General features: G+C 31.5%; 3 protein-coding genes across 5 annotated transcripts; 1 reads left to right on the plus strand and 2 right to left on the minus strand.

The window, feature by feature from the left end:
- The first annotated feature begins 3,305 nt into the window (after nucleotides 1–3,305).
- Nucleotides 3,306–6,534, plus strand: LOC114399807 (universal stress protein A-like protein). Its single transcript, XM_028362020.1, has 4 exons — nucleotides 3,306–4,003; nucleotides 4,079–4,173; nucleotides 5,525–5,646; nucleotides 6,128–6,534. The coding sequence occupies exons 1-4, from the start codon at nucleotides 3,817–3,819 to the stop codon at nucleotides 6,213–6,215; spliced, it is 492 nt and encodes a 163-aa protein (XP_028217821.1). The 5' UTR covers nucleotides 3,306–3,816; the 3' UTR covers nucleotides 6,216–6,534.
- A 2,437-nt stretch (nucleotides 6,535–8,971) lies between these two features.
- Nucleotides 8,972–14,829, minus strand: LOC114399808 (serine/arginine-rich-splicing factor SR34-like). Of its 3 annotated transcripts, XR_003663833.1 has the most exons (16): nucleotides 14,678–14,829; nucleotides 14,342–14,436; nucleotides 13,414–13,479; nucleotides 13,260–13,334; nucleotides 12,274–12,382; nucleotides 12,145–12,191; nucleotides 11,985–12,042; nucleotides 11,693–11,742; nucleotides 11,519–11,575; nucleotides 11,306–11,433; nucleotides 11,064–11,204; nucleotides 10,295–10,382; nucleotides 9,994–10,204; nucleotides 9,764–9,797; nucleotides 9,378–9,454; nucleotides 8,972–9,241 (listed from the first exon to the last, which is right to left on the minus strand). XR_003663833.1 is itself a non-coding variant. In XM_028362022.1 (14 exons), exons 2-14 carry the CDS (start codon nucleotides 14,426–14,428, stop codon nucleotides 9,231–9,233), a joined length of 930 nt encoding a protein of 309 aa, XP_028217823.1. In that variant the 5' UTR covers nucleotides 14,429–14,436; nucleotides 14,678–14,829; the 3' UTR covers nucleotides 8,972–9,230. The 3 variants fall into 3 exon arrangements, 2 of the variants coding, with proteins under 2 accessions (XP_028217823.1, XP_028217822.1); XM_028362022.1 differs by lacking the exons at nucleotides 9,994–10,204; nucleotides 10,295–10,382 and having other exon boundaries at nucleotides 9,388–9,454; XM_028362021.1 differs by lacking the exons at nucleotides 9,994–10,204; nucleotides 10,295–10,382.
- A 1,643-nt stretch (nucleotides 14,830–16,472) lies between these two features.
- Nucleotides 16,473–19,690, minus strand: LOC114399809 (NADH dehydrogenase [ubiquinone] iron-sulfur protein 5-B-like). Its single transcript, XM_028362024.1, has 2 exons — nucleotides 19,459–19,690; nucleotides 16,473–16,851 (listed from the first exon to the last, which is right to left on the minus strand). Exons 1-2 carry the CDS (start codon nucleotides 19,606–19,608, stop codon nucleotides 16,753–16,755), a joined length of 249 nt encoding a protein of 82 aa, XP_028217825.1. The 5' UTR covers nucleotides 19,609–19,690; the 3' UTR covers nucleotides 16,473–16,752.
- Between the last annotated feature and the right edge of the window lie 6,286 nt (nucleotides 19,691–25,976).

Consider the following 25,976-nt stretch of genomic DNA (forward strand, 5'->3'; position numbering starts at 1 on the left):
GTGTGTGTGTTCGCACTCAGATTTACTTATGTTCACCCATACACAGCACACAAAAAAATCTTGAAATTGGTTTTGAATTGAACCCATCTAAGATCATATCTATAATCTATTGATGATGAAGATGCCATAATAGGTTTCTTTTAGGTCCCAAAATTGATATCTTTACGACTTTACCGACACTGATATATTTTATTTTATACTCCTCAGCTTCACAATTTACATCCGGTCAACTCATTCTTATGATCCTTTAAATGGATGCTCAGAAGCCAAAAATGAACAATAAAATCATTGTCTTTTGACGGTTAGGGACAGCAAGTGTAAGGATCACAAATAATTGTCGAGCATTAATCCATTATCCATCCCATATATTAAAGCAGCCTATAAACAAGCTTAAACGCACCAATAATCGTGTCCCCGATCAAGTGTAACTTTCTCACCATTAGTAATGGTAGAATGAGAGTAAGGAATGGGAATCTTGACATAGGTAATAGACTAATAGTAGTACTACAGAGTACAGACCATGACCATCAAAGAAGTACAAGCTATACGTACGTATATGCAACCACAACAACAACCCACTTTGGGAAAGCGACAATCTTTTATCAGTCACAAGTACAATAGCCCTTCATTTTCTCGATTCTTCGTGCCTCTACACGTCTAATAATTTATACGAGAGAAATTGTTGGATTCCAATGTGAGAAATTTTTTTATTTTAATGCCATATAATTTAGAACCACATAAGAAGAATACATATGTCCGTAGTCATTCAGGTGACGAAACTGACGATGTCATATAGATAGAATTGGAAAATAAAATATAAAAAAAAAACCTTAAGATCGAGTGATATCCAGAGACTTAAAAAGAAAATGACAAGTACTTTGTATGTAAGTATTTTTATTTTGAATAATTTTGTATAGTAAATATTAAATGCATTTTCTATTTATAATAATTATACATTTACTTTTTCATTTAAAATTTTCTTTGTAGGTATAATAGGAAGATTTGTACGAAAATATAACATTGTTCATTTTTCTTTATCTAGAATTCTAATTATTCTAGATGTCTTTAAGAAAGATAACGCAATTTAAACAATTTCTTCTTGATCATTTTGACTATAGATTGTTATATAAACAAAATATACTAATGTGATCAATAAACGTGGTTATGGACTTTTATTTTTCTAGTTAGCTGATAGTATTAGATTAAAGGGGACAAAAACCCCAAGGCCGATTGAAGTCCTATTACATAACATTATTACATTACGACCCAAGATGACAAATGCAATGTCCCCAAAAACAAAGTGGTATGCAACAAGGCTATAAATATATGACTATTTAAAATATATTTTGTTAATAGTGGTATGCAACAAATGCGAAGATACTCAAAAGAAAGAGTGGTAGTCAACATTCGAGTACGAGGCTCTCACGGGTTAGGTCAAGTTACGAATTTGATCACACTTGAATATAATTAAAGATGGGCCTTGGCTTTTTTTTGGCAGTTGCTATATCTACTCCCCTTTTCTATTTGTTTTCCGAAAAAATAACTCCCTTGTTTACTTAGAAAAGGAGAGTGGATAAACAAAGAAGGGGAGTGAATATAGCAATGATCTTTTCTTTTTTTCAGAGGTAGCCTGATTTGTTTTAAAAGTACATCCTTGGTCCAATTGATCGCCTTGCTTGGGCTACTGGGCTCACCTTGATGATATATGATCACTAAATATGAAAGCTGGGGGGAGTCAAACTGTTAATAAGAGCTTAAATCAAGCCAATTTTTTTTAAGCTGCAAAATTTTTTTCTCTATTGCATTGGTTTAAACTTGAAGTCTTGAACAGTTACCCATCAGAGCCGGCTAATGAAGGATTTGTGGAATTTACATGAAATTATAGGTTCAGACTTTGTTGTTATTATTATACAACACAAAAAAAAGACTTGTCGAGCTTTGTTTCTTCTTGTCATTTTTGTAAGTTCACATAAGAAGGAGAATTATTGATAGAAGAAGCATATCATAGCTTTAGATGGCATCATTTCTTTTATAATTGAACAAGAAACAATAATCTTTACCTAACGAGAATATAAATATTCTCTTATATTATAAAGAGATTAATTTTATTTTTATTGTTAAAATTAAATATTATAAACATTGAAGAGGAATTCACCTTATTGCAATATACTAATATCATATTAATAGAAAAGATGACATAATGAAGTGATTAAATCGTCAAGGGATCTAATTCTGATCGAATAGAGTGCATAAGTTATTGCAAGCATCCTGGCACGGTCTTTGATTACCAATAAAAAAAAATAAAGTGATGAAATCTTATTAGATGCATCTAAAGGTGTTTCACATTTGTTAATATATAAATTAAACTCTATAATAAACTCAAATTACTAAAATATTACATGTAGGATGATATCACGTTTGTTGTTTTTTTTTAAACCTGTTTCTAAACCTATCAAATTAATATTTTTTCCTTAATTCGTAATTTAGCCCAAGATTATTTTTCCTTTAATCAACATTATATTTACAAATCATAACTAAATTAACCTTAGATCAATTAAAAAAAATTTAAAAAAAATTAAGCCTAAAAATTTCAAATGGTTATATTTCATATTTTATTGATAAAGCAATATTTCATTAATCAAATTGTTATTTTATTAAATATTTTACTTATATTTAAAATTACTAGTTAACATGAGGTTAGTTTAAGTAAAATTGAGTTGCATTCTTTTATACAATGTCTCAAGTTCAAACATTATAAATAAAAAAACATAATTGAAAGGAAATCAATCAAGTTCTTTACACAAATTAGTTATTAGTAGAATTGATACATTGATGATACGTGTCCTTTTCGAGCAAGGGAAGCTCCAGAGAAATTTAGGAAGAGGAAGAGAACGTAGCAAGCTAAACTGAATTCATTATTTTCTGATTTTTTTGACAGCACCGTTACAATCCATCTACATAACCGTATACTACACTAAGAACAGAATGAAGTAGGAATGCTAACAATTGTCAAATGCTTTCTAGAACCTACTTGCTTATTTACTTGGGCCTAGGCCTAATATCTAACGGTGAACATATGAAAATATTGGGCTGGACTCATGACCACCACTCATGTGCATACCCAACAGTGGTCGTATGATACATGCTCTACGTCAATTGAAAAAAAAAAAACACTAGTATTATATGCAAAATATCTATCAATAAATGTGTTTATTTCATGAATATCTCAGGAACCTGAAATTCCAGACGATTCCTTTCTTTATTTTTATTTTTATAATATTAAATTTGACATATAGCCTAAGCCGGTGAGAAAGACATATACCAAATGTAGGTTCATATCAACATAACAGAGTTTCTGCATAATTTACCTTCTTTTTTTTTCTGTCCTCCCCAAGATGGATCTTTCTTCGACCAAAAAAAGAGCAATGCCAATTGGAAACAACTAGAGCTTCGCATCAATCATGGTTAATAACAGGTTTATGACTCATTCGGTACAAAAAAAAGAAGAAAATAACTTACGTGGTCGGTTTAGGTTGGTGAAGTAAAAAGCGTGCGGTCCGTAATCCACTGTCCAGTTTCCACCTAGTGAAGTCTAGAACAGAATCCCGAATAGTACGACGCTGTTTGTTCCACGAACCCGATTCAAATGCTCCTGTAGTTGTAGCTTCTATATAACGCTTCCTTTGAATGCGAATAAATTCCAACATCAAGTAGCGCAAATCGCCACATGGTAGTAAAGTTAGCGTAGCACGCAAGTAACTCCCTTCCGTAATTAACATAAACACAGAATCCAAGAGGTATTGCAACTGGAATTCCATGGCGACGAGTGGGTCAGAGACAAAGCAAGTGATGGTGATTGGAATCGACGACAGTGATTTCAGCACGTACGCTCTCCAATGGACTCTGGATCACTTGCTATCCCCTGCAAATGTTCCTAAGTTCAAGATTTTTCTTGTTTATGCCAAGCCTTCTGTTGCCTCTGCTGTCGGTTTTGTTGGCCCTGGTAACTAACCCTTCATTGTCGTTCTTGTTGTTCATGGTGTTGGTTTCGTAATTAACGATGATGTTTTGCTTGCAGGAGCCGCTGAGGTGTTACCTGTTGTTGAGGCCGATTTGAGAAAAACAGCTGCCAAAATCACTGAACGTGCTACAGAACTATGCAAGAAGAAATCCGTATGCTATTTAATTTGATCCGATCGGTTTCTATTTCCAAACTTTAATTTGCATGTTTTTCAACCTTGTTTATGCACATATTTGTACGCTGTTTGCTTGCATGCATGCCACTTGTTTGGATATAGTAGAAAAGGTTAACAACGGAGAGAAGTAGACAAAGAACATAATAATCCATTACTATATAATTAATGTATTTTGTTAGTATGTGTTCTTCGGATGTGTGTTAAATGATTATAAAAAAGAAAAGCAGTATAAAACAAACAAAATAAATGATTAATACTAATTTCAATCCTTAACAATTTTTTTTTCCTGAAAGGCTAATCCTTAACATATTACGTAATAATACGTATGTATAAAGAAAATATTTTTTTGATACTCCTATTCTACCTGCTCGCTTAATTGGTAGTTATCATCTTTAATTGTACAGTTTTGATACGTTTATGTTAATTTTTTTTTTTTTAAAAAAAAACACCAGACTATAGTATAGTAGACATGCATGTACAAACAAATTTTTTTTTGAGCAAAGACAATTGGGATCACCTCTTTTGATTTCTTATCTCATTTCTTGTTCCCCCAATTAAAAAATGACATGATAGATTTTGTTTTTTTTTTTAAGAGTTATTCCCTAATCGAGGTTTGATTTCCATGATAAATCTTGTTTATTTAAGAATTTGAAAGTAATTAACCCTTTCTTACCCGAATCCTTCTGTGATCTTCATGCTTCCCTTGGAATTTGGAAGGAAGTAAGGGGGAAAAAGTATGAAAATTCTTATTTCTCATATATTGCCTAATGCCTGTCGGGTTTATTTTGCGTTTATAAATTAATTCTGTGACTTGTGAGGCATATATACCATATCCTCTGGTTCTGGACCCACGCTAACAATCTTCGTTGTGCTCCACGTGGGACATGATTGGATCTCACTCTATGGTACCAACAAGATGTAGCAGTAGTAGTTCAGTACTATATATGCTGTTCCAATTTTAACTTAATGATGCATCATTCTCAGAGCTGCAGAGTGGTACCTCAAATACCTTTTGTCTTCGTTTAATGAAAGAAGCTAATATCATTGTCAGGATCCGTCACATCCTAGTTCCTAAGCCATGCCCAAGTTGCATCTCATGGTTCATTAATTTTAATTAATGGCTTCAATAGTGCACCCATCCTTCTAGGAAAATGTGATTTGCCTTTTTAGTTTTCCAGTTTGAGGGAAAAAAACAAAAATACAGATAAGATATAATGTTGTATCAATTTACTTCATTTTTTATGTTGAAGAACAACAAAATTTTATATATTATAATGCGTGGCCTGTGTATACCTGTGCAATTACTATCCGATGGCTAATTTAAACAGGTAAATGACGTAGCAGTGGAAGTGCTAGAAGGTGATCCTAGAAATGTTCTTTGCGAGGCAGTGGAAAAGCACCAAGCTTCAATGTTGGTTGTGGGTAGTCATGGTTATGGGACTTTAAAAAGGTACAAATTCATTAATTTTGGTCCTAGTAATTATTTTTATGTTGCTTTGTAATGATATAGGTCATATAAGAGTATGACAATTTTTTTTTATGAAATTTGTGAACGGGCTAAGATATAATTCCATGAATATAGTAAATTGTGTTCTAACATTCTCAAAAAAACCAACATCATGCAAACTAAATTTGCCAAGAACATGAGTAAGATATTAGTTATCACACCTTAAATCCATGGGAATTATTGGCCGCTCCTTTGTTTTATTGTTTGTTTTTTTGCTGCAGAAGCCAGATTGGCAGTTTTAGTCTTCGTAGTTAGCACATAGTATAGTTTTTGGGCTCATCTTTAACAGATATCTACAATCATTGTCACTTCAATTCATGGAAACTTTTTCACACGCTAGCTATTTTAGTTGTTTTATGAAAGCCAGGTCTTCACTTCAAAATATCTTAATTCAGCTTTGCTTTGACACTACCTTTATTTGCAGAGCGGTTTTAGGTAGTGTAAGTGACTATTGTGCTCATCATGCTCACTGCACTGTCATGATCGTGAAGAAACCAAAGCACAAACACTGATCTCAATCGTTGGCTCCGATTAAATAGCAGTGCACATAAATCTTTTCAGCAACAGGGAAAATAAATGTTCTTAAGAATTCATAATATTGTTTTCTGCATGCCTAGCTGACTTTGTGGTTTAAGGTTCATTTACTTTTTTATTTTCAAAGTTACAACCCACAAATAATGTATGTAAGCACAATACTTTTTCCTTCACGGCCACTGGTGGTGCTTGGTTTATTTTGTTCAAGAGCAATTTATTTAAATAAATGTCACTGTTGTGTGTGTATAACTCATGAAAGTTGTGAATTTGTCGCATTAAATTGACTTGTTTTTTTTTTTTTTCTTCTCATTTCTCGTATATAAAATTTATGAATAGGGTCGATTCAATCGACAATTGCCAATTGGTCATGTAGTTTAGTTTTTTATGGTAAAATGGTGGTAATGAGATTTTGAAGTTATTCAAATGTTCGAACCCTTCATTCCTAATGACTTAATTTATCATGCAGTATAATTCAGAAACTAATTTCCTCTGATTCAGAACTTCTAATTATAGCCTCAAAGCTTTTTTTTATTATTATAAAATTAAGGTTAGAGTGGTGAGAGACGAAAGGGAAATCCCAACTAAATTGTATTCCCCGAAAGATCTCATACACACACAAACTCAAAAGAAAATAAGAAAAAAGTTAAAAATTTGGAGGACTATATCAAAACCCATAAGAAAACTAACGAACCTTAGAGTTAGATAAAAATTGTCTCTCTCTAAAAAATTCGTCCTTTAGATTTTATTAACGTTGTTGTAAATTTCTTGATGCAGTGAATATAGTATAGTTTTTATTATGAGATTTTCTGTCAAGTTAAAAAATTTAATCTCCTTTTATGTTATAAATATTTAATTACTCTTCTGTTCCTTGTATTTATTATAATTAAATTATTATGTTATATTATTTTTAAATAAAATTAATATTCATCTGGTATTTCAAATAAAGTTTGATAGCATTCCAAATTTGAAACTAACATGGAAAATCTAATCAAATAGTGACCTTAAGAATCAGATAAATGAATTAACCACACTTGAATCAATAAACAAAATAAGATAACTACTCTTAATCTTAATGGCATAAGTTAAGAGATATCTTCAAAATATTCATGAATCTTGTTTATTGTTGAGCAAACAACTCCAAAGATACTCATGGGGATAAGAAATGATGATCTACTTGAATAATTTATTGCTTATTAGCTTTGATCGATCACATTTACTACTGTCGATTAAATTTGTAAGAATTTTTTTAGGAGTGAATTTAAGATATTTAAATCTAATTATTAGAAATAGTGTGTCTTGTGCAACACTAGTTTATTTCTTTTTTATCCACAGTGAAATAGTGTGCCAAGAGAGATAGAAGGAAGTCAGAGACATAGGTGAAATGAGTAACAGAAAAAAAGAAAGGGGTCCATGAGTGATGAAGGACCAAAGGAGGAGTGAAGAGGAACAGCACATGACATGAAATTAAGATAAAGCAGAACCACACAAGGACAAGCCAACAACCACCAGTGAATGTGATGCTTCGTCATCAGTCACCCTTCCCTACTTTTAATTCAACTTGTCCCTTCATGCCATCCCCCTCTAGCACTTCATTTCCTTATCTCGACAATCTCCATAAAACACGCAATCTCTTGTCCAAATATGAGCAACAAAAACACACAAACGCCTTTGATATCAAAACTCAGTTACTTTCACCCCCATACAAAAAAATAAAAATCATTGGCTCAAAGAGAATAATACACAACCATCTTTCAAGTCGGAATTGAGTGATTTCTATTTTTCACCTTTGCCAAAAATAAAACATTTTGATCTTCTGTTTCATTCTTTTTGTTTCAATCATTATATTTTTCACTCATTTGAATTTTAGTCCTTACACTCAACGCACTAATTTTAGTCCATACATTTTCACTCGGCTGAAAAATAAAAATGTCATGATAACTCGACGCCTGCCTAATATTTACGGGTTTTATTATATAGAGAGATAGATATGGAACATAACCCCGAGAGAAAAACTCGATTGATCAAAACGTAAATGGATTATAGAAGCATTTTATGGGAGATAAAAAAGTGATACAAAATTTGTTTAGACAAGGACCATGGTGGGCAGAAACAGAGACTCAATTAAATATAAGGATTTCGCCTACACGTTCGAACGAGTTTATTATCCCAAATTTATTTGTAAAAAAAACTTACGGACTCTTATTGTTATTCAAATCAAATCCAACTAGTAAAGTTTTCGGGTCTTTTAATAAAGTGTGAAATTATACACACACAATGTAGAGGGGGACCGGGACTCATCAAGGGAGAGAAATAAATAAATCTTTAACCATTTCATATAAATAAACATAACTAACTTCACAATTTAATTTTAACCCTCAAAAAATACTTCTCTAACTTCTCTATATCATACATTCATCTCACATTTGTAAATTCAAACCATTCAATCATACATAAAAGGTCAATATTTAAAACTAATCAATCATAGCATGTTATCATCTAAGTAACTTAAACCAATTTTTTTTTAGTAACTATATTATTGATTCAAAGTATCTATTGATTTTACCGATGATTAATCCCTATCGGAAAACTTAGCTTATCACTTTTAGTGAGATTCACCCATCCTTCCAATCACTGATTTTTCATCCACAAAACTCGAATTTGAGACCTTTACTTAAATAGACCGAGTCCAATACCACTTGAACCAACAACTACTTTGAAAACCAAATTATACTTATAAATATAAGACAATATCAAATAAACTGGCATAATTAACCAAATAGCACATGTTTTTGACATTTAACAGTCTATTACAGAAATCTAGGGTCCTTCAAATCCTCAATATTAAAACTAAGACGCCAATAGGTCAGAAGTCTCAAGTTCAATTAAAAAGAAGATCAAATATAAAACCCAAATGCCTTTTTTGGCTAATGTCAATTTTACTAGAAAAACTTGGTAGCACTCACCATCATCCACAACTTCTTCAATTGCAACAATCAGAGCTTACCTGCCAGACAAAGGCCCAATTAAATCAAAACAAGTTTGAGTATAAATCCAACACCCAAACAAAATTTAAATTGACTAAGCCAAAGAACGCAAAGGTAAAATCATCCAGAAAAATATCAGCAATTTAAGATAGAGACCGAGACAAACTCTTGCTCCTGCTCCTGCTCCTACTTGGACTCCTGCTAGCACTGCGTTTTTTGGGGCTTTTATTACGCTGGCAAAGAACACAATTAATTGGGGAAGGCATAAGATTGACCCAGTGTACCAAAACTGTACAGAAAAACTTCAAAATATGCTTTCTAACGCACTATACAATACCCACCCTCCACAGTAATACCAAAATTTCTTTGAAGCCACAAGAATTCACCATGTTAAAAAGCCCACATGTTTTGCCATTATACATGGCTTAAAAGAGTAAAAAACCAAGCAACACATTCTATTATGCAAATCACATCATCTGACTCAGTCAAGACAAGACATTCAATATAATAATGTTCAATCGATGTTGAGAAAATTCACTCACCGGAGGCAATGGAGACCTGGACCTGGACCGTGATCTGCAAAAGTTCCACAAACAACAGAATTTAAAATCCACAAGTTCCCTTATCAAATTGATCCGACAGCCTTGATGCCTCTCCCATGTCACAGTTAACATATCCAAGGAGGTAAAAACAAGCATCATAAAATATAAAACAGACTAACAAAGAGAAGACAAAAAAAATAGACATTGATGGAAAAGTAATGAAAATAGACCATCTCAGTGTGACATTAAGGCACCAATTATCGGGAGAAAAGAAATCTTCCCTACAGCACCACAAAATCCAGAGAATCCAGATAGTGCATCCTATTGGCTTGGCAAATCCAGATAGTCCCTATTGCTCATTGGTGGTGATTTTCAAATCCAATTGCCTTTATACACAATCCAGCTCTAAAATGGCAATCCATGATCTCCTTGGTTCCCAATCTAGCACCCATGGACATTTACATGCTAAAAGTATTAGAACAGATGTACTGTGAAGGTATCCAAAGTCGCCCATTCTAAAAAATATCATACCTCCACAACAAAATGAGTTGCAGACAATTGAACCAAATCCCACCAAGATCCTAATTTCCAATTTCCAGTATGCTGCAAGTTTCCATATCTAAGAAAAAAAAACATAGGAATCTTCACAAAAACAAAAAGGAAACTGAGAGAACACTCCGACACCGAGGCAAGTTTCACTAAGTTTCGCACGAACAAAGAAAGACAGGGAAAAATTGACAGGGAGGGAATGTGAAGAGAGCAACAGTTTTGTGTCTGGAAAAATTATTGAATCTGAAGTTCATAGAGAAAAAATGATAAATAATAATTTGTTTACAGGCAAGGTTCTGATGACTTTCAATTTCAACGAAAGAAGGGTGTAAATGAAACAAGTTCCAGCCTTTGATGCCTTTCAACACAAACAACAGACTGTTAAACAAATGACCTCAGCCAGACAAATCAAATGAAATTAAGTTTGTTCATGCTAAAAGTTTGCTATAGGATATGTTTTAACTTAATAAATTCATGATTGAATCTCTTATTTACTCCTATTCTATTAATTATCATCACTCATAATTCCCTAAGTTAGCCACGTGCAATCTATTAAAATGCCTCTTCAAGTGGGCCCTTTTCATCCCTGCAAATACTGAAGAGGCTAAGAAACTCTAAATAGATCAGTAAAGGGATCAAGTAGCTCAACCATACGAAATAATTTTACCAATAAAAAAATACTTTGAAAGATAAGTAACCAGACAAATAGTACTAGACAAAAAAAACTAAACACATTCAAAACATTTCATACCCTGATAACGAACGGGACCTTGACCTTGAGCGAGAACGAGAGGGAGATCTTGATGGAGATTTAGCAGGTGAACGCTGTGAAGACTTTCCTTTTGGAGATTTAGCAGGTGAACGCTGTGAAGACTTTCCTTTTGGAGATTTGCTGCATAAATACAAGAAATTGATTGAGAAAAAAATCAACAGTTTAACAATGAATCTTAATATAAGGAATGATTTTTAATTTAAAATACATATTGCAAAGACCTTTGGCTCCGGTCCCGACTGTAACTATGGCTACGGCTACGACTGCGGCTATAGCTCCTTCCTCTAGAATGAGATGGGCCATGACTAGGACTTCTAGAAGAATCCCGCCTTGAATCATATTCCCTCACCTAAATGGAGATAAAGAGAAAAATATCAGTATAAGTAACATGCACTACAAAATAAATAAATCAAAATATCAAATTCATGACATACCCGAACATATCCCTTGGAAAATGCATTCCGGAACTCAGAGTCATCAAGCTTCTTAATCTGCAGCAAAGCAAAATACCAGAATTGAAAGTTATTTAGGTATTTATTAGAGATGACATTGTGCAAAGCTTCCTTTAAAATAAATAAATAGTCCATAGATGTAAATAAGTAACTCACAGCATATTTCATATCATCATAATTTGTGTAATCCACAATACCGGTAGTACCTGCAAGCCAATAATTATACATCAAAGAATCCAGCAGACAATATAAACTAAAATCTAACAAAAAAAAAACTCAGACTCTTTGTAAATACTCAAATGCCATCTCTCAAAAAAAGAATCGAGACAAGAGAAGAAAGGACTAAGGAGGCAGAAAAATAGAGCAGTTTAAAAACTGATAAACTACCAATACATTCAAGCAATAGAGTATTATTAAGAACCAGAAACTTCATCCAAATATTCTGTACCCCTTCCATCATGAAAAACTTGAGAAAAGCAAACATCCCCTGCCTTGCGCATGTGATCCTGCATTTAAAGAAAATCAGTGTTTTGAGACAATTTATCCATAAACTCCCTAAAAATAATCTGAAAGAACTGAAATGAAGACAACTCTGTTTAACAACTCACCTTAAGATCCTGCCAGGATGCCGAAGAGGGCAATCCAGTGACTAGAACTGCAAAAGGATATACGAAAAATTTAGGAGCACACCCAAATAGTCCTAATAAAATTAATAACTATTCCAAATATCTACACACCACGATATTCAGAGCGCCTAGATACCCCACGTCCACCTCGGCCATTGCTGTGACTATTGTGCCGATCTTTTGAGGATGAATGACCACGCCCACCATGGGCAGGCTCCACCTATAAAGATTCAAGTTAAACAGTCTTGGTGAGTTATTTTCAGTCATCTTACTAATTGGCCACCCTAAATACGCTATACCAGGATAACCACTATTGTGCAGTCTAGAAAACAATATACATAATTTATAATTTTATATCATACACATAAAAACTGAAAAATAGAAAAATACACAAAATTAAAGAGCAGGTGAAAAGGTTTGAAAGATTAAAAAAAAACAATAATTGATCATAATTGAAAAGGTTTAAATCAAAATTGGGACAGAGTTTTAAAAGACAATAATCGATAGAGGCACGGGGTAAAAAAAATATACAATTATTTTAAAAGACAGTAATAGATAGGGGGCATTACTGCATAAAACTGAATTGATAGTTGAGTCATTACCAAAGACTAAAGAAGGGGGGCTAAAAAAATTAACAAAATTTTACAAAACCATAATTAGTTGCATACAAAAAACAAATCCTTTTCCTTTGAAGAGACAATAATTGATGAAGGAGGTGGTAGAGAGGGGGAATGTGTGCATAACTGAACAGTTTTATACTTTAAATGATGAAAAATAGATTATATAAACAGATAAGAAAAAAGATACAAAATTCAAAAAAAAAATCTGAAATGGTAATCGCCCCTGATTCAAGTGCAATTGAAAAAGGAAAAAAATGATTTTATCAGAAAATGGCAATCGTGCCCAGTTCCATGCAAAGCTAACGCAATCTTCCAAAATATATGGCTGCAACCATTGCTATCATGAACCTGAGTCACACCACAGAATCACGTTGCACAAGCTTCAAAACCACTAACACTTTTCACATTTCACTGCTAACGCAGCGCTATTAACTACTTAACTTAGATTAAAGCATGTAGTTGTAAGATATAACCAACCCGTAACCGGTGGCCATCAAAATCATAGCCATCACGACCACGAATTGCATCCTCAGCATCTTGAGCATCTTCAAACTGCAATAATCAGTCATCAATCAGGATAGAGGGTGGAAAAAATGGAATTTTATGACAAACTGAATGGCTCCAAACTCACCTCTACAAATGCATAACCAGGTGGTCTTGGGGGAACCTTTAGGTCGATGTGTGTTATGTGTCCGTACTACAAAGTGAAATTTATGCATAAACAACAACCAACTTCATAATTATGAAAGAGTGAAAGAACCAACATTTGCACTAAACATTAATCACATGGTACATACAACAGAAAATCATTAACAGTCACATGTACATATCAGGAGCACATTCAACCTAAAATGTCCTAAAGGGGACCATGAAAAATGGTATCTTACTGCAATTACCATTCATTGCTATACCTTAATTTTAACCCACCACCTTAACCGTAAGCATTGATCACTTAAGCCCACAATCACTTTAGTCCCTTGACTTCACAATACCCTCACAATAGTCCCTCCCTATGAAGCACAGACACTCCAGTCCCTTGCCGTGTCTGTGTCCGACACGCGTCCGTGTCAGTGTCCGACACGACACCCGTACTACGTTCTATATTTTGGACATTACAGGTGTCCACGTGTCCGTGTCGTGTCCAGTGTCCGTGTCGGTGTTGGTGCTTCATAGGTCCCTCCTGACTTGGCAAAACATCATTCACTTGAGTTGTTTTAACTACATTTTTCATTGACATTAAAGACAAAAGTGAATGACATTTTACAAAAGTCAAGAACCAAAGTGATGACTTGCAAAGTCATAGCTTACAATCTTAGGGACTAAAATGGAGTTCACTCCCCACTTTAACAAATATAAACCAAACGAACTCCTCAAATAACAGAAGAATGGAAATGTAGGTATAGATCATAGCAAGCAAATGACTTTCAATCCCAAATACATGTAATATTAATCCCAAACGAAACCCTTATCTAGTTAGGTGTAACCCACATCCCTAAGCTTACAGCAAGTACCAAATTTTAGATCAAAATGCAGACAAAACAAAAAAAAAATCAAAGCACCTTCAGAAACAAATCTTCAACTTCTCTTTCACGGATATCACCGGGTAGATTCCCAACGTAGACAGTTCTGCTCGAGCGTCTACTCATTTTCTTTTCTGCGACACAAAGAAAAATCGAAAAATAAGCAACAGCATGCTACAATTAAAAAACTAAATATTATTTTCCAAGCCCTAGCGCCCATTATAAGACCCATGTTGTGAAGATGAAAACCACAGTAGAGCTAATTCAACGAGAAATTTAAAATTCTGAATAGAACAAAAATATCGCAGCAAAAGGGGAACAAAGCAGTTAGAGTAAAGAAGCAATAAGGTGTGTAATTGGGGGACAGGAACTCGCCTTTGATTAGTGGAGATAGGGAATCGGTGGCGATGCGGTGAAAGGTTCAGAAGTTAGGGTTTTTTATTTTAGAGAAGAAGACACGACACGACACGGGAGAGGGAAATTGGATGACAAAAAGCGTGTAATCTTATACTACGACGCCTTTGAGAGACCATGGTCACGCCTGATTCTTGATATTTTAGTAGTAAATTTTTCGTATATTATACGAATTTTTAATTTAAATAATAATATTCTGAAAATTAAATATTAATTTAAAAAAATATATTTTGGAAATGTAAATATTGGGATTAAGAAAAAAAAAGGATGAAATCTTACATTAAAAAAATAATTTACTGTTCTTATATTAAAAATAATCTTGGGAGTATGTTGAAGAAAGAAAGAAAAAAATAATGCATGTGCTTATGTTAAAAAAGAGAAATTAAATTTATAATATATAATTTAATTTTTTTTACAAATTGATTTTTTTTACTGAATAATTGAACAGCTTAATGCAAGCTAAGGTAAAACCAAAAAACAAGGATAAAATGCATACATACAATTCCTTTAAGAAAGTATTGTTAAATTTAAGGGTTAAATTTTCATTATGTAGTTAAGAACGCTAATGAAAAAACAATTTAAAACAAATGCTCAAATTTATAAAGTTAAGAATCAAATTCAACAACCAAAGCGATGACTTGCAAGTTACAAAATCATAGCTTACAATCTTAGGGATTAAAATGGAGTTCAGTCCCGACATTAATGTAACCAAACAAAATCGACTCAAAGTGATTGATTAATAAATTATAATGAAATTATTTTTATTTTCAATGTACTAATAATCCCTTATAATTATAACTTTGTGTACAGTGAGAATGTATTGTGAAGGTGCGATTAACACGTGATTAAGTATATACTATAGATACAGATTTATCATATTTTATTATTATGTAACTTTTTGAGAAATAACTAATTAAACACTCTCATAAAAAATTGATATTACATTAATAATAACTATTCCCTTTTAACTCATATATAAATAAATTTAACTTATTTTATCTTTTTTAATAATATCATTTTTAAAACACCCTTCCTTTAGTTTTAATTTTATTTTCAATGTCTTTTTTATTTATGGTAACAGGTTCTAATGAAGAGTATTTTAAAAATAACCTTATATTTTACTCATAATTAAAAAATTAATTAAAGTCAACTAATTTTTGTTATTTTTGCTTATATATGAATTTGGAGGAAATACATTATATATTAGTGTGTTGTTATTCATATTAATTGTTATACACTACACTGCTAGTTTTATGCTTATGCCAACTATTTATTTGGGTACCACATCAATATTAGAATTTTGGTGATATAAGATTTAGGGTGTTTTGAATTTTCAGTGAAAGTATCTAAAAGCATGTTTGAGAAAAATATTAATTTGGGGTCAGGTTTGGTTACTTCCCAAAAATATGTTTGAATGTAAAACCTTATCTAAAAACTCAGTTTCAGAAAAACAAAATTTGATATACTTTCACAAACTAAGCTAGTAAACTTAAGTTTAACCCAATTTTAAAATTAAAAACTTTAATCTAAATGTGTTGCTCGTCGAGGAAGAAATAAATATTTGGCAAAGTACTAAGACCAAAAATAATAAACACATTGCTATTCAAATATTCAATTAGAGAGATAAAGCAGAATCCTTGATAATAATCACGAAGAGCATGGGAAGATTTAGCCTTAATCCATTGTTCTTAAGATTTTGATGAATCCACCCTTTTTGTAAAATTAGAAATGTAGTCCTACGCTCTTCCTCACAATCAAGATTTTAATTTGTTGATCTTTTTCATTTAGAGAATTTCAATCCTTTTAACCCATGTTTACATCTCAAAGACATTTACCAAATTCACTCAGCAAACTTATAGTGAAATTTGCAGTCCTAAGTTGACTTCTGAATTTATTGCACAGGGAAAAGAAGCCCGCAACATCAAAAGTATAAAATATGGGCTCACAGAACATGCAGGAATACCGATCCAAGCAAATCACAAACATTTTATCAAAATAATTGTTCAGAAGCTTAGATTGAAAATTAACTCCAGGTTCTAATGATGATGTTCATTAACCCCATCCTCCTGGCCTTTCCTGGTAGCAGCCCTTAGTTTGCGCTGCTCCTCCTTGTAAATCCGGTTTCGTCGTTGAAACTGCATTAAACAAACAAAATCAACATCAGCAATTTAGTAGCCTATCAAAATCTTGTATCTGAAGAAGGAAGTTAATTTTCATCAGTGGCAAAGTAAAACTGACAATTTTTAATAATATGGCATTCTCAAATACCAGTATATACTTCTGTCACCAAAGTAAGCTTCATTGAGAAAACATTATAAATAGGATAGCTATGTAATCAGGAATTCTTTATACTAAAAGCTAAACACTGGTAATTTTCAATCCTCCCATATTACCCTTAGTATCCCAAACAAGTTATACAACTTTCACCCCATATTCTGATTCTTGCCAAAAGCAACGTCTTCACTGCTCCCAAACATAAGAGTTTTCCTTTTAAATAAATAAAATAAGCACTCCATGAGTGTGCTTTTGATGCCGAGGGACTATATAAACAGCAAAATACAAATAGTTGAGTTACAATTCAACTTTTTGACTTTTTGTTCTATTTTCTATTTGGTGGATAATGCATAGCATAAACAATTTTGAGGGAGAATTAGGGATGAAAGGTTGGAGGACAAAGACTGTGAAAGAGAAAGGGTTGGGTATTTTTTATTTTTGAATGGTATTGTGTGTGACACAAGGTTATCCCATGGCTCAGAATTGCTGTGATGCATCTTTTGTTTTGTCATGTCCCATGGCTATGTTAGAAACCAAACATGGAATAAGAATTGCTGTGTTGTCCAATCCTTTATCCATTAGCAAATCAATTCAATCCCAAGAGTATACATAATACACAGTACCTGATTACTAGATCAAACCATACAAATGATAAACTTGACTACATTAGACAACAGGCTTTAACCAGATAATAGCAACAAGAAAAAAAAAAGGGACAACTTTATCACTCTTGTAAATTTTATTTAATATTTTCATTAATGATATACCACTATGTATAGTGTTGTGAATATAATGACTCAGAACGATGGTTAACCTGTGTAATTTTTCACCAGAAGTTTGAAATTCATACACTAGATTAGTTATTAGGAGTGGACGAACAGCAAAGTGTCTAACCATGTGATTAAGCAGCATTATATGATAACAGCATAAAATTTCAGAAACTAACCACCATCTTATTGTCAACCACATGATTATACATTGTCAGAGTTGTATCTTGACTATATGAATAATTTTAAGCCAATCAGTTCAGCTAAATAGCTAACAAACAACTGATATCTCATTATCCATTGTTAATTGAGTAAAACCACCGTATGAGCTACAAAATAGATAGATAAAATATGTTGTGAAAGTAAGAGAAGAAATTAAGTTTAGAAACTTCAAAGGCTTACAGTCAAATCAAATATTGAAAGTCCAGTTGTAATTCAAAGTTCACAATCCATGGCCAAATTCTGTTAAGCAACAAATACCATTGGTCACTAGCAACAAAATGAACATAGTTGTCATAAAAGAGAAACACAAACGAAATCAGAGAATCCAAAGTAGTCAGCACAAACCCAATGTTGTTTTCATAGGGAACTCAGACTGAAATAGAATGTAGATTAAAATATGATTGCTGCAGGGAAAAGGCAAATAAAATTTCAAGATTTAAAGGAAACAGTATGTTGAAATCTTCAAAATCACCAATAAAGTTTTATATTAAAATCAGGTCAAAATATAACATAAGTTAACTGCAAAATATACAAAATTTGAATTGGAGCATAATGGACTCAGGAAGCATAGAATACAGACATATCACTACCCATACTTTACTCGCTATGTCCTGATGGCTTCATTCGGGAGAGGCAAACATTAGACACAGAATAAATGGAGTGAAATTAGCAGTGCAAGAAATTGAATGTATTACAATAGTTTGCAAGTCCTTTCACAGGAAACTCTCCATTTCAGTTAACTCACCGTGTTGATTTATTAAACTGCTATTAGGTAACAAGCACACACACACACACACAAAAAAAAGATAACAGTAAGGCTTTACCAAGTCCATAGTCTCTAACTTATTGAATGGACATGTTTTCTCAAACAACCAAATGCCTTTACAGATGAGCAACAAATATAAAGGGGGAAAAAAGAAAGATCTGACTAGTTTTAGATCAATTCTAAGCGCAGAGCTAAAAGAATTTTTTTGTTTTTTCTTAATGCTGCTGTAGTAGAATGATATTCCACAACAACTACAACAGATAGTGAAAAGTTTTACTTTTTACAGTAACAGTGGCCAATTCAATCACTTACCATTCACCTATTATTAGGACTTTCCTTTTCACAATAAATAAATGAGGTGTAAGTCCAGTTCCTTCCTTCTTGAGAAGTTCTTAGAAGCCACATTCATCTTCATTTGATGTGGATATAAGCAGAAGAGGGAATTTGCAAATTCAACTCTAGCTTAAACACTTCCACAGATGTCTCCTTTCAATACAGTAAATTGAATCATCAAATAATTTAAGATCCCAAACACAGGACAAACTTCAGTCCGTCAGATTAATGCACTGAACCACAAAAGTCGATCTAAGTAAAATGAAAGAGACAAGATGTGAAAGTCGCGTAATCGATAGGGTTCGTAAACGAGGGGAATGAATGCATATGAGTAGAAATTAGGGTTTCGAAAAATGAAAGGGAGTGGTTAAGGAAAAGACCTCTTTGGAATGGTGGAGGCACTCGAGGTAGTCTTCGCGGAGAAAAGCACAGTCCTTGGGCTCACGGCAGCGAGACATGCACTCGCTGAAATCCATCCAGAAATCGTAGCAGCGACCTTTGTTTCCGGTAATTCCCCAGCCCGACGCCATCTCTCTCTCTCTCTCTCTTTCTCTTTCGCTGTTTCTACACCCAATTTCTCCTCAGCTCTCTCGTTGATGTGACAAATTGCTCCTAAAAGAGGAATATTTCATATTTAATAGCTATACAAAATCCATGATAAAATAGTGCTGAAGTAATTTAATAATAAATTAGTTTTTAAATTTTTAAGTTAATGTTAATTTAATCTTAAAAAATATAACTTGTTTTAAATAATAATAAAATAATCTCATATGACTAATTTAATAAATATGATTAATTTATTTTATTTGTTTATATTTTTAGAGATTAATTTTGTATTTTTTTTTATGATCAATTTTATCATCGCATGATATTTTCAAACACAAATTTGATTTTTTTTTCTTTTTTTCACCGTGCTGTTTTTTTAATTAAATTGATAAATTTAAATTTAATTAAATATATATATGAATAATGAAAATATATTTTATACTACTATTATCATCTATTCTTATATTAAGATTAGAATACATGATATTCTTATATTAAGATTAGAATACATGAAAAACAAAAAGAGGTTTTCCGTGTGAGTTAAACATTTTTTTTCATTTATAAGTAGGCATGGCAATGGGTCCGAATCCGTGGGACCTGCTCCGGACCCGCCTCAATTTTGACGGGAAAGATCCGAGTTGACCGGGGTCGGGGTCGGATTTTTCCCGATAACCAACATCGATTTCGGGGCGGGGATTGATTCTCCCATCCCCGACCCCGAAACAGTACTCGAACCCGTCCCGCTAATTATTAATATATATCACACATTGAAATATGAAACTATTAGATTAAATTTTATGCTAGTATTGAATTAAATTTTATGTTTTATTTAAAATTATATTTTTTAATTAAATTTTATAAAAATGTCGGGGACGGAACGGGGTGGGGAAAACCCAACCCCATCAAGGACAGGGATGGGATGTAAATATACCCCCGTCGATTTCGGGGACAGGGGCGGGTAGGGAAATGGGGAGTTGGGGCGGGGGTGAGGTAAACAAAACCTGACCCTGACCCGCCCCGCCCCGTTGTCATGCCTATTTATAAGTGCATTTCACACTCAATCTTCACAACTAATCAAACATTTTTTCTCACAACTAATCAATGAATCATTGTACTCTTACCGTTGATTTCAGGTAAATGTTAACAATACACTCTTTTAAAAAATTAAATAGAACTATTCTTTTAAAACAAATTTTGCTCATCATATTATATTTTTTTAATAAATTTTAACAATAAAAAAAGTATGTTAGAAGAAATATATTATTCGCAGTCATCTAGTTTGTTTATTTGCTCATTTTAGATATCTATTCCTTTTGTTATACGATATAGATATGCAAAAATTTAGAAAGACAATTCAACCACCCGTGTTTATTCTCTCTTATTTACATCAACAATGCAAATTAAATAAAGTAAATATCTTAAAATAATCCTAATATAATCAAGAAAAATCAAACTAGAGGTTATCTTCGATGTTACTCTCAGTAAACCGATTCCCAGATGGAATTTAATATTGATTGGCCTGTTAATGTTGCGATATGAATAAAATCAAAGAGTCCAGAGCAAAACTTCTCTATCTGTCTAGAATGAATGTGTCTCCTGCCTTAGGTAATTAATGAAGAGAATTACAAGAGATCGATCATTCTTAATTAGAATCCTGAGAATGTGACCCCTACCCAAGTAGTATAGGTTGTCATATCAAATATGGACGACCAAGATAACACTGTAAGTTGAAGAGGGATTCCTCCTGAGAATAACATTACCATTGGTGACATGGTGAATACGAGTGTAGGTGTAGCTTGATCAAGCGGGTGATGTGGTTAGAACACTCTACAACTCTCAAGTACCAAACCTCAAAGGTGAAGACAGTATGATTTTTTTCAACATAAATAAAATATTCATACAAAAGAGGAGGAAAAGAAAAAGAAAATATAGAAATTATATATTATATATGTAACATCCTAGTTCCTTCGTACATAAGATAAACGGGGTTAGCACATAACATTGATAGATCAAAATAGGAAATTGTTTTTGTACCCTTCGGTGTACTCCAATTGTTTTTAGCCGAAATTCACACATTTAGTTTCTTTATTCTATAATGTTTGAGATTGAGAGGATGTATATTATTTGTTCTAATTAGGTTGATCTATCAAAGAGTATTGACTCAAATCCGGAATAATCTGTTGCATATATAATATTATTATATAACTCATACTAGATCTAAAATAGGAGACACACTTAAATGTTTTATTTTTTCTGAGACACTATTTAAAGATTTCCTCACATGAGAGGTAGCAGTCCCTCAGAACGAAGACGGTCTGCCACCTCTACTTTACTAGCATATATATACTTAATTTGGACGAAAGAGATAGACGCGTCTCTCATAACCTGTCCTGTGATAGCTCTTAATAAATTAAGAATGCTTAGCTTAGTTGAAAGCTGGCTTATAGATGCAGCTTTTATGGGCCTCATGATGTCAAACTTTGATTGCGTTGAGCCTAGGATGTACTAGTAACGTGTGAATAAGTTCAGTCGACAAACCAGAATGGGAAAGTAAGTAATTACAAGTCCAAAATAGGAGCCAACAAACACTCTCACTAGTCACTAGCAGCTTCTCATACCAAAAAGCCTCTCTCTATTAGTGTGGGCGTTAGGTGTTTAATAATAATTAATTAAATAGCTTCGTAATTTATTTTGGACCTTCCTTCCTTTCCCTTCGCTTGAAGCAAAGGCTCGTAGTACACCATTTACACCAAATCAGTTTTTATGCAAGTTAGTAGTTTCCCAAAGCTGTGATCAATCATGAATCCCACACCCTGTTATTATACAATTCCACCTTTTCATTCTTACGACCAAATCTTTTCTCGTCAACTAATCAAACTTTTATCCTCATAGATTTTTTTTCAGGATCGGAAATTAATTCAAAAGACGCTAAGAATGAGTTTTTTTAGTGAACAAGGAGAAAAAGTTAACTATTTCTCGTCAACTATTTCGTTATTATATTTTTTATATTAAAATTTGTTTTTTTTTTATTTCTTTTTTCTCAGAATATGAGAATTTTTTAAATCATAATTTTTACTTTTAAAAATAAATGATTTTAAAATTAATTTTGTATTGTTAATTTTAAAATTATAAAAATCCATTTTTAAAAATAGATTTATAATTATGTGGCATTTCCAGTTTTTTCTACTTTTAGTTTTCTAAAATTTATTAATTTTTTTTTTAAAAAAAAAAAAAAATTAAAAAAAGAATTCTGCTTTTATTTTTCTAAATTTACTCTAAAATTTATCATAATTTTAAAAAGAAGTCAATACTTTAAATTTACTTTTTCTTTTAAAAATATTTTTCATTTAACTAAAACGGTGGATTAAACTCACTTCCACAGTTATGGGTATGTAGTTTTAAAATCTATTTAATTTTAAAAAAGAAAGAAAACTTTAAAGCTTGAAAATTGAATCGGATGAAGATGTAGTTTTTTGTTGATCCTGATTCAGTTTTAAAATTAAAATCATAATTTTTACTTTTTAAATGAAAATTAAAAAATTCATTCTTAAGAGTTGGTTTTAAATCATGTTGCATTTCAAACGTTTTATTTTGGATATGTCAAGTGAAAACAAGTAATAAAATACTAATTTTGATACTATATATAGGTGCCTAAAACAAAAATAGAATGTAAAAAAGAAAAAACTAATAAAACTAATAATAGAAGAGTACAATGACACTCTTTTTCCATCGTTCATCAAGATCCATGTTTCTTGTTTCCATTGAAAAGGTTCTTCGGGATATTTGTTTTTTTAGCAAATCAAGATGCATTTCTTTTTTTCGGTTTAACTCATAATGTACAAAAAAATCATTTTATTTTTTAAATATAAAACAACGTTGCACATACCTTTTATTTTTTCCAATGTGATTTCTTTCATTGTTTAGACATGCTTTTGTTTAAGAGGTTTTCACCGTTCCCTGTAAATGTTTCAAATTGATGAGATAGAGACTAATCAAATTCTCCTTTATGAGTAAAATAAAATATCTTAAATCCAAATTAAAAATTTGGGAACAGGAAGTCTAAAATGAAATATTGGAGGAAGTACAATACCAAAATTTGATGTCCTAAAATGCAATAGATCTTAAGATGTTTATTAGTTCAGCCCAACCTCTTTATATTGTTTCATTTGTACATGTAAATACAAAAATTGACTTGAGTTAAAACTAAGGTAAAAGAACACTAAAATTATGCAAATAGAACAAGAAAAAGTTGAAGAAAGATATTAAAGTTGAAATAGCTACCATGTTTAATCCAACCATAATAAATCCAAATAAAAATGCTTCAAAAAATCGTGTACTTACATGGAACAAAATGTTTTTAAAAACAAAATAAAAATCACAAAGTTCATTAGATAAAAATAGAAATGGATAAAAAAAAATAACAAATATAACAATATTATGTTTTGCGATTCGAGTTGTGCAAGATGAAGTGTGAGAGATGAAAAACTTTATATCATTTATGAAAGTAAGAGAAAATAATTAAATTAAAAGTGAGAGAAAATTAAAAGATAATGTGTGGTTATTTGGGAGAGAATGATGATATGCAGTTAGTTAATGTTGGAGGAAATATAGGGTGCCGTTATTTGCTTTGGTTAATAATATATCACGAAGTGGTCGGACTGAAATTTTGATACTTCTTTTTGAGGAAATTGGGTCAGTTACTTATTACATCAAATTCACTTTTACTTTACCTTTTTTTCCTTTTTATCCTTAACTAAAAACAGAGATTTATTTATGAAGATAATTTATACATGGACATAAATGTCTTGTAAAAAGAGAAACAAAAAAAAAAATGATTAGAGGTGGCATCTTTTTTATCTATTGTAAACACAGGGATTTATTGGTTTCATTAATTTTAAAAGAGTTATTGTTTTTTAACAACTTTTTCATGACTCGTTTTTTCTTTATTTTTATTTTCATCATATTATTCGTTTTATTTCATTTCTTTCTTTCTATCTGTACTTATATATCATTGATTTGTTTAAAAGCATTAGTGTAGACTACCAATTAACATGTATTTCACACATAATTACATGTAGGCAATTTTTAATACGCAAAAAAAAAATACAGTTAAAAGGAAAATCTTTAATATTATAAAATTATATATAATTAATTTAAATAAATATAATGACAAATAACCAAATTTCAATACATTAGGCCAGGGCTAGTTATATGAAACAAATGACACCGTATTTTAATCCGACTATACATCAAACTATTAAAAATACTTTGTTGAATTATTCCTAAAAATATTTTTTTACTTGAACCAACAAAATCTGGTTCCAGTTTAAAATTCTTTCAAACTCAACCTAAGCCATATTTCTCCCTAGTAAAAGTATTAGTCTTTAAAACCCGCTAAATACTTCAATAAACAATGATAATTATTACACACAAGTACAAGTTGATTATAGATTTAATGTTGTTCTTATTGCTAAAATGAGGGTAAAATTATCATAGCATCTGGTACAGTGGATTGACAGCCATTTAGAAATCGTTTCTATATATTCTATAATTATTCTTATTTTCTCTATTAGGAATTAGGAATGGGAACTTTTCATTTTCATGTCACTTCTAAAATTGTTAAAATATATTTTTTTTTTATCATGCGGTCATTTTAAGTTACCACTTATTGTAAAGATCTCTCCTAATTCTTTACTTAATCATTTAACCTAAGATTTTTTAAATTTAATAATTATTTTAAGAAAATAATAATTTTATGATCAATGTTTAGTATAATAAAATATTCACAAAATGACTGGAACAACATAATAGGATGTTATTAATTAAAGGAAAATAATCCATAGACATCTAATATGTCATATGACACTTAGTGAGAGTGAAGAAAAATAATATAAATTATATATAATGGGAGAGAGAGAGGAATAGAGAGAAATGATGAATATTGATTAGATGTTTTAAAAAAATGAATGTCCATTTATTATTATTCTTAATTAAACTAGTATTTTAAAAATAAGTAATGATATTTGAATACATTTGTATTTTAAACATCCCAATATAACTTTTTTTCATATTTCTTCCTATCACAATTATTCACTTATCAATTATCATATCTATACTTTTTTTTCATTTTCTATTTATGTCAAATAACATTTGAATCTTTAATTATCTTTTCAATAATAATACATAAATCACTATTAATCTTAAACACTTAACCAACATCTTTTATTTTTTTTTATTTTTCTATTCCTATCAAATCATAAATTTTATTATATCTACTTTTTTTTTTCTTTCTATATTCGTAGGTATAGTAAGATAACATATGGATGTATATCAAATGTTTTTCATATCTTAT

This window comes from Glycine soja, chromosome 19 (genome assembly GCF_004193775.1).
Source record: "Glycine soja cultivar W05 chromosome 19, ASM419377v2, whole genome shotgun sequence".
Taxonomy (NCBI): domain Eukaryota; kingdom Viridiplantae; phylum Streptophyta; class Magnoliopsida; order Fabales; family Fabaceae; genus Glycine; species Glycine soja.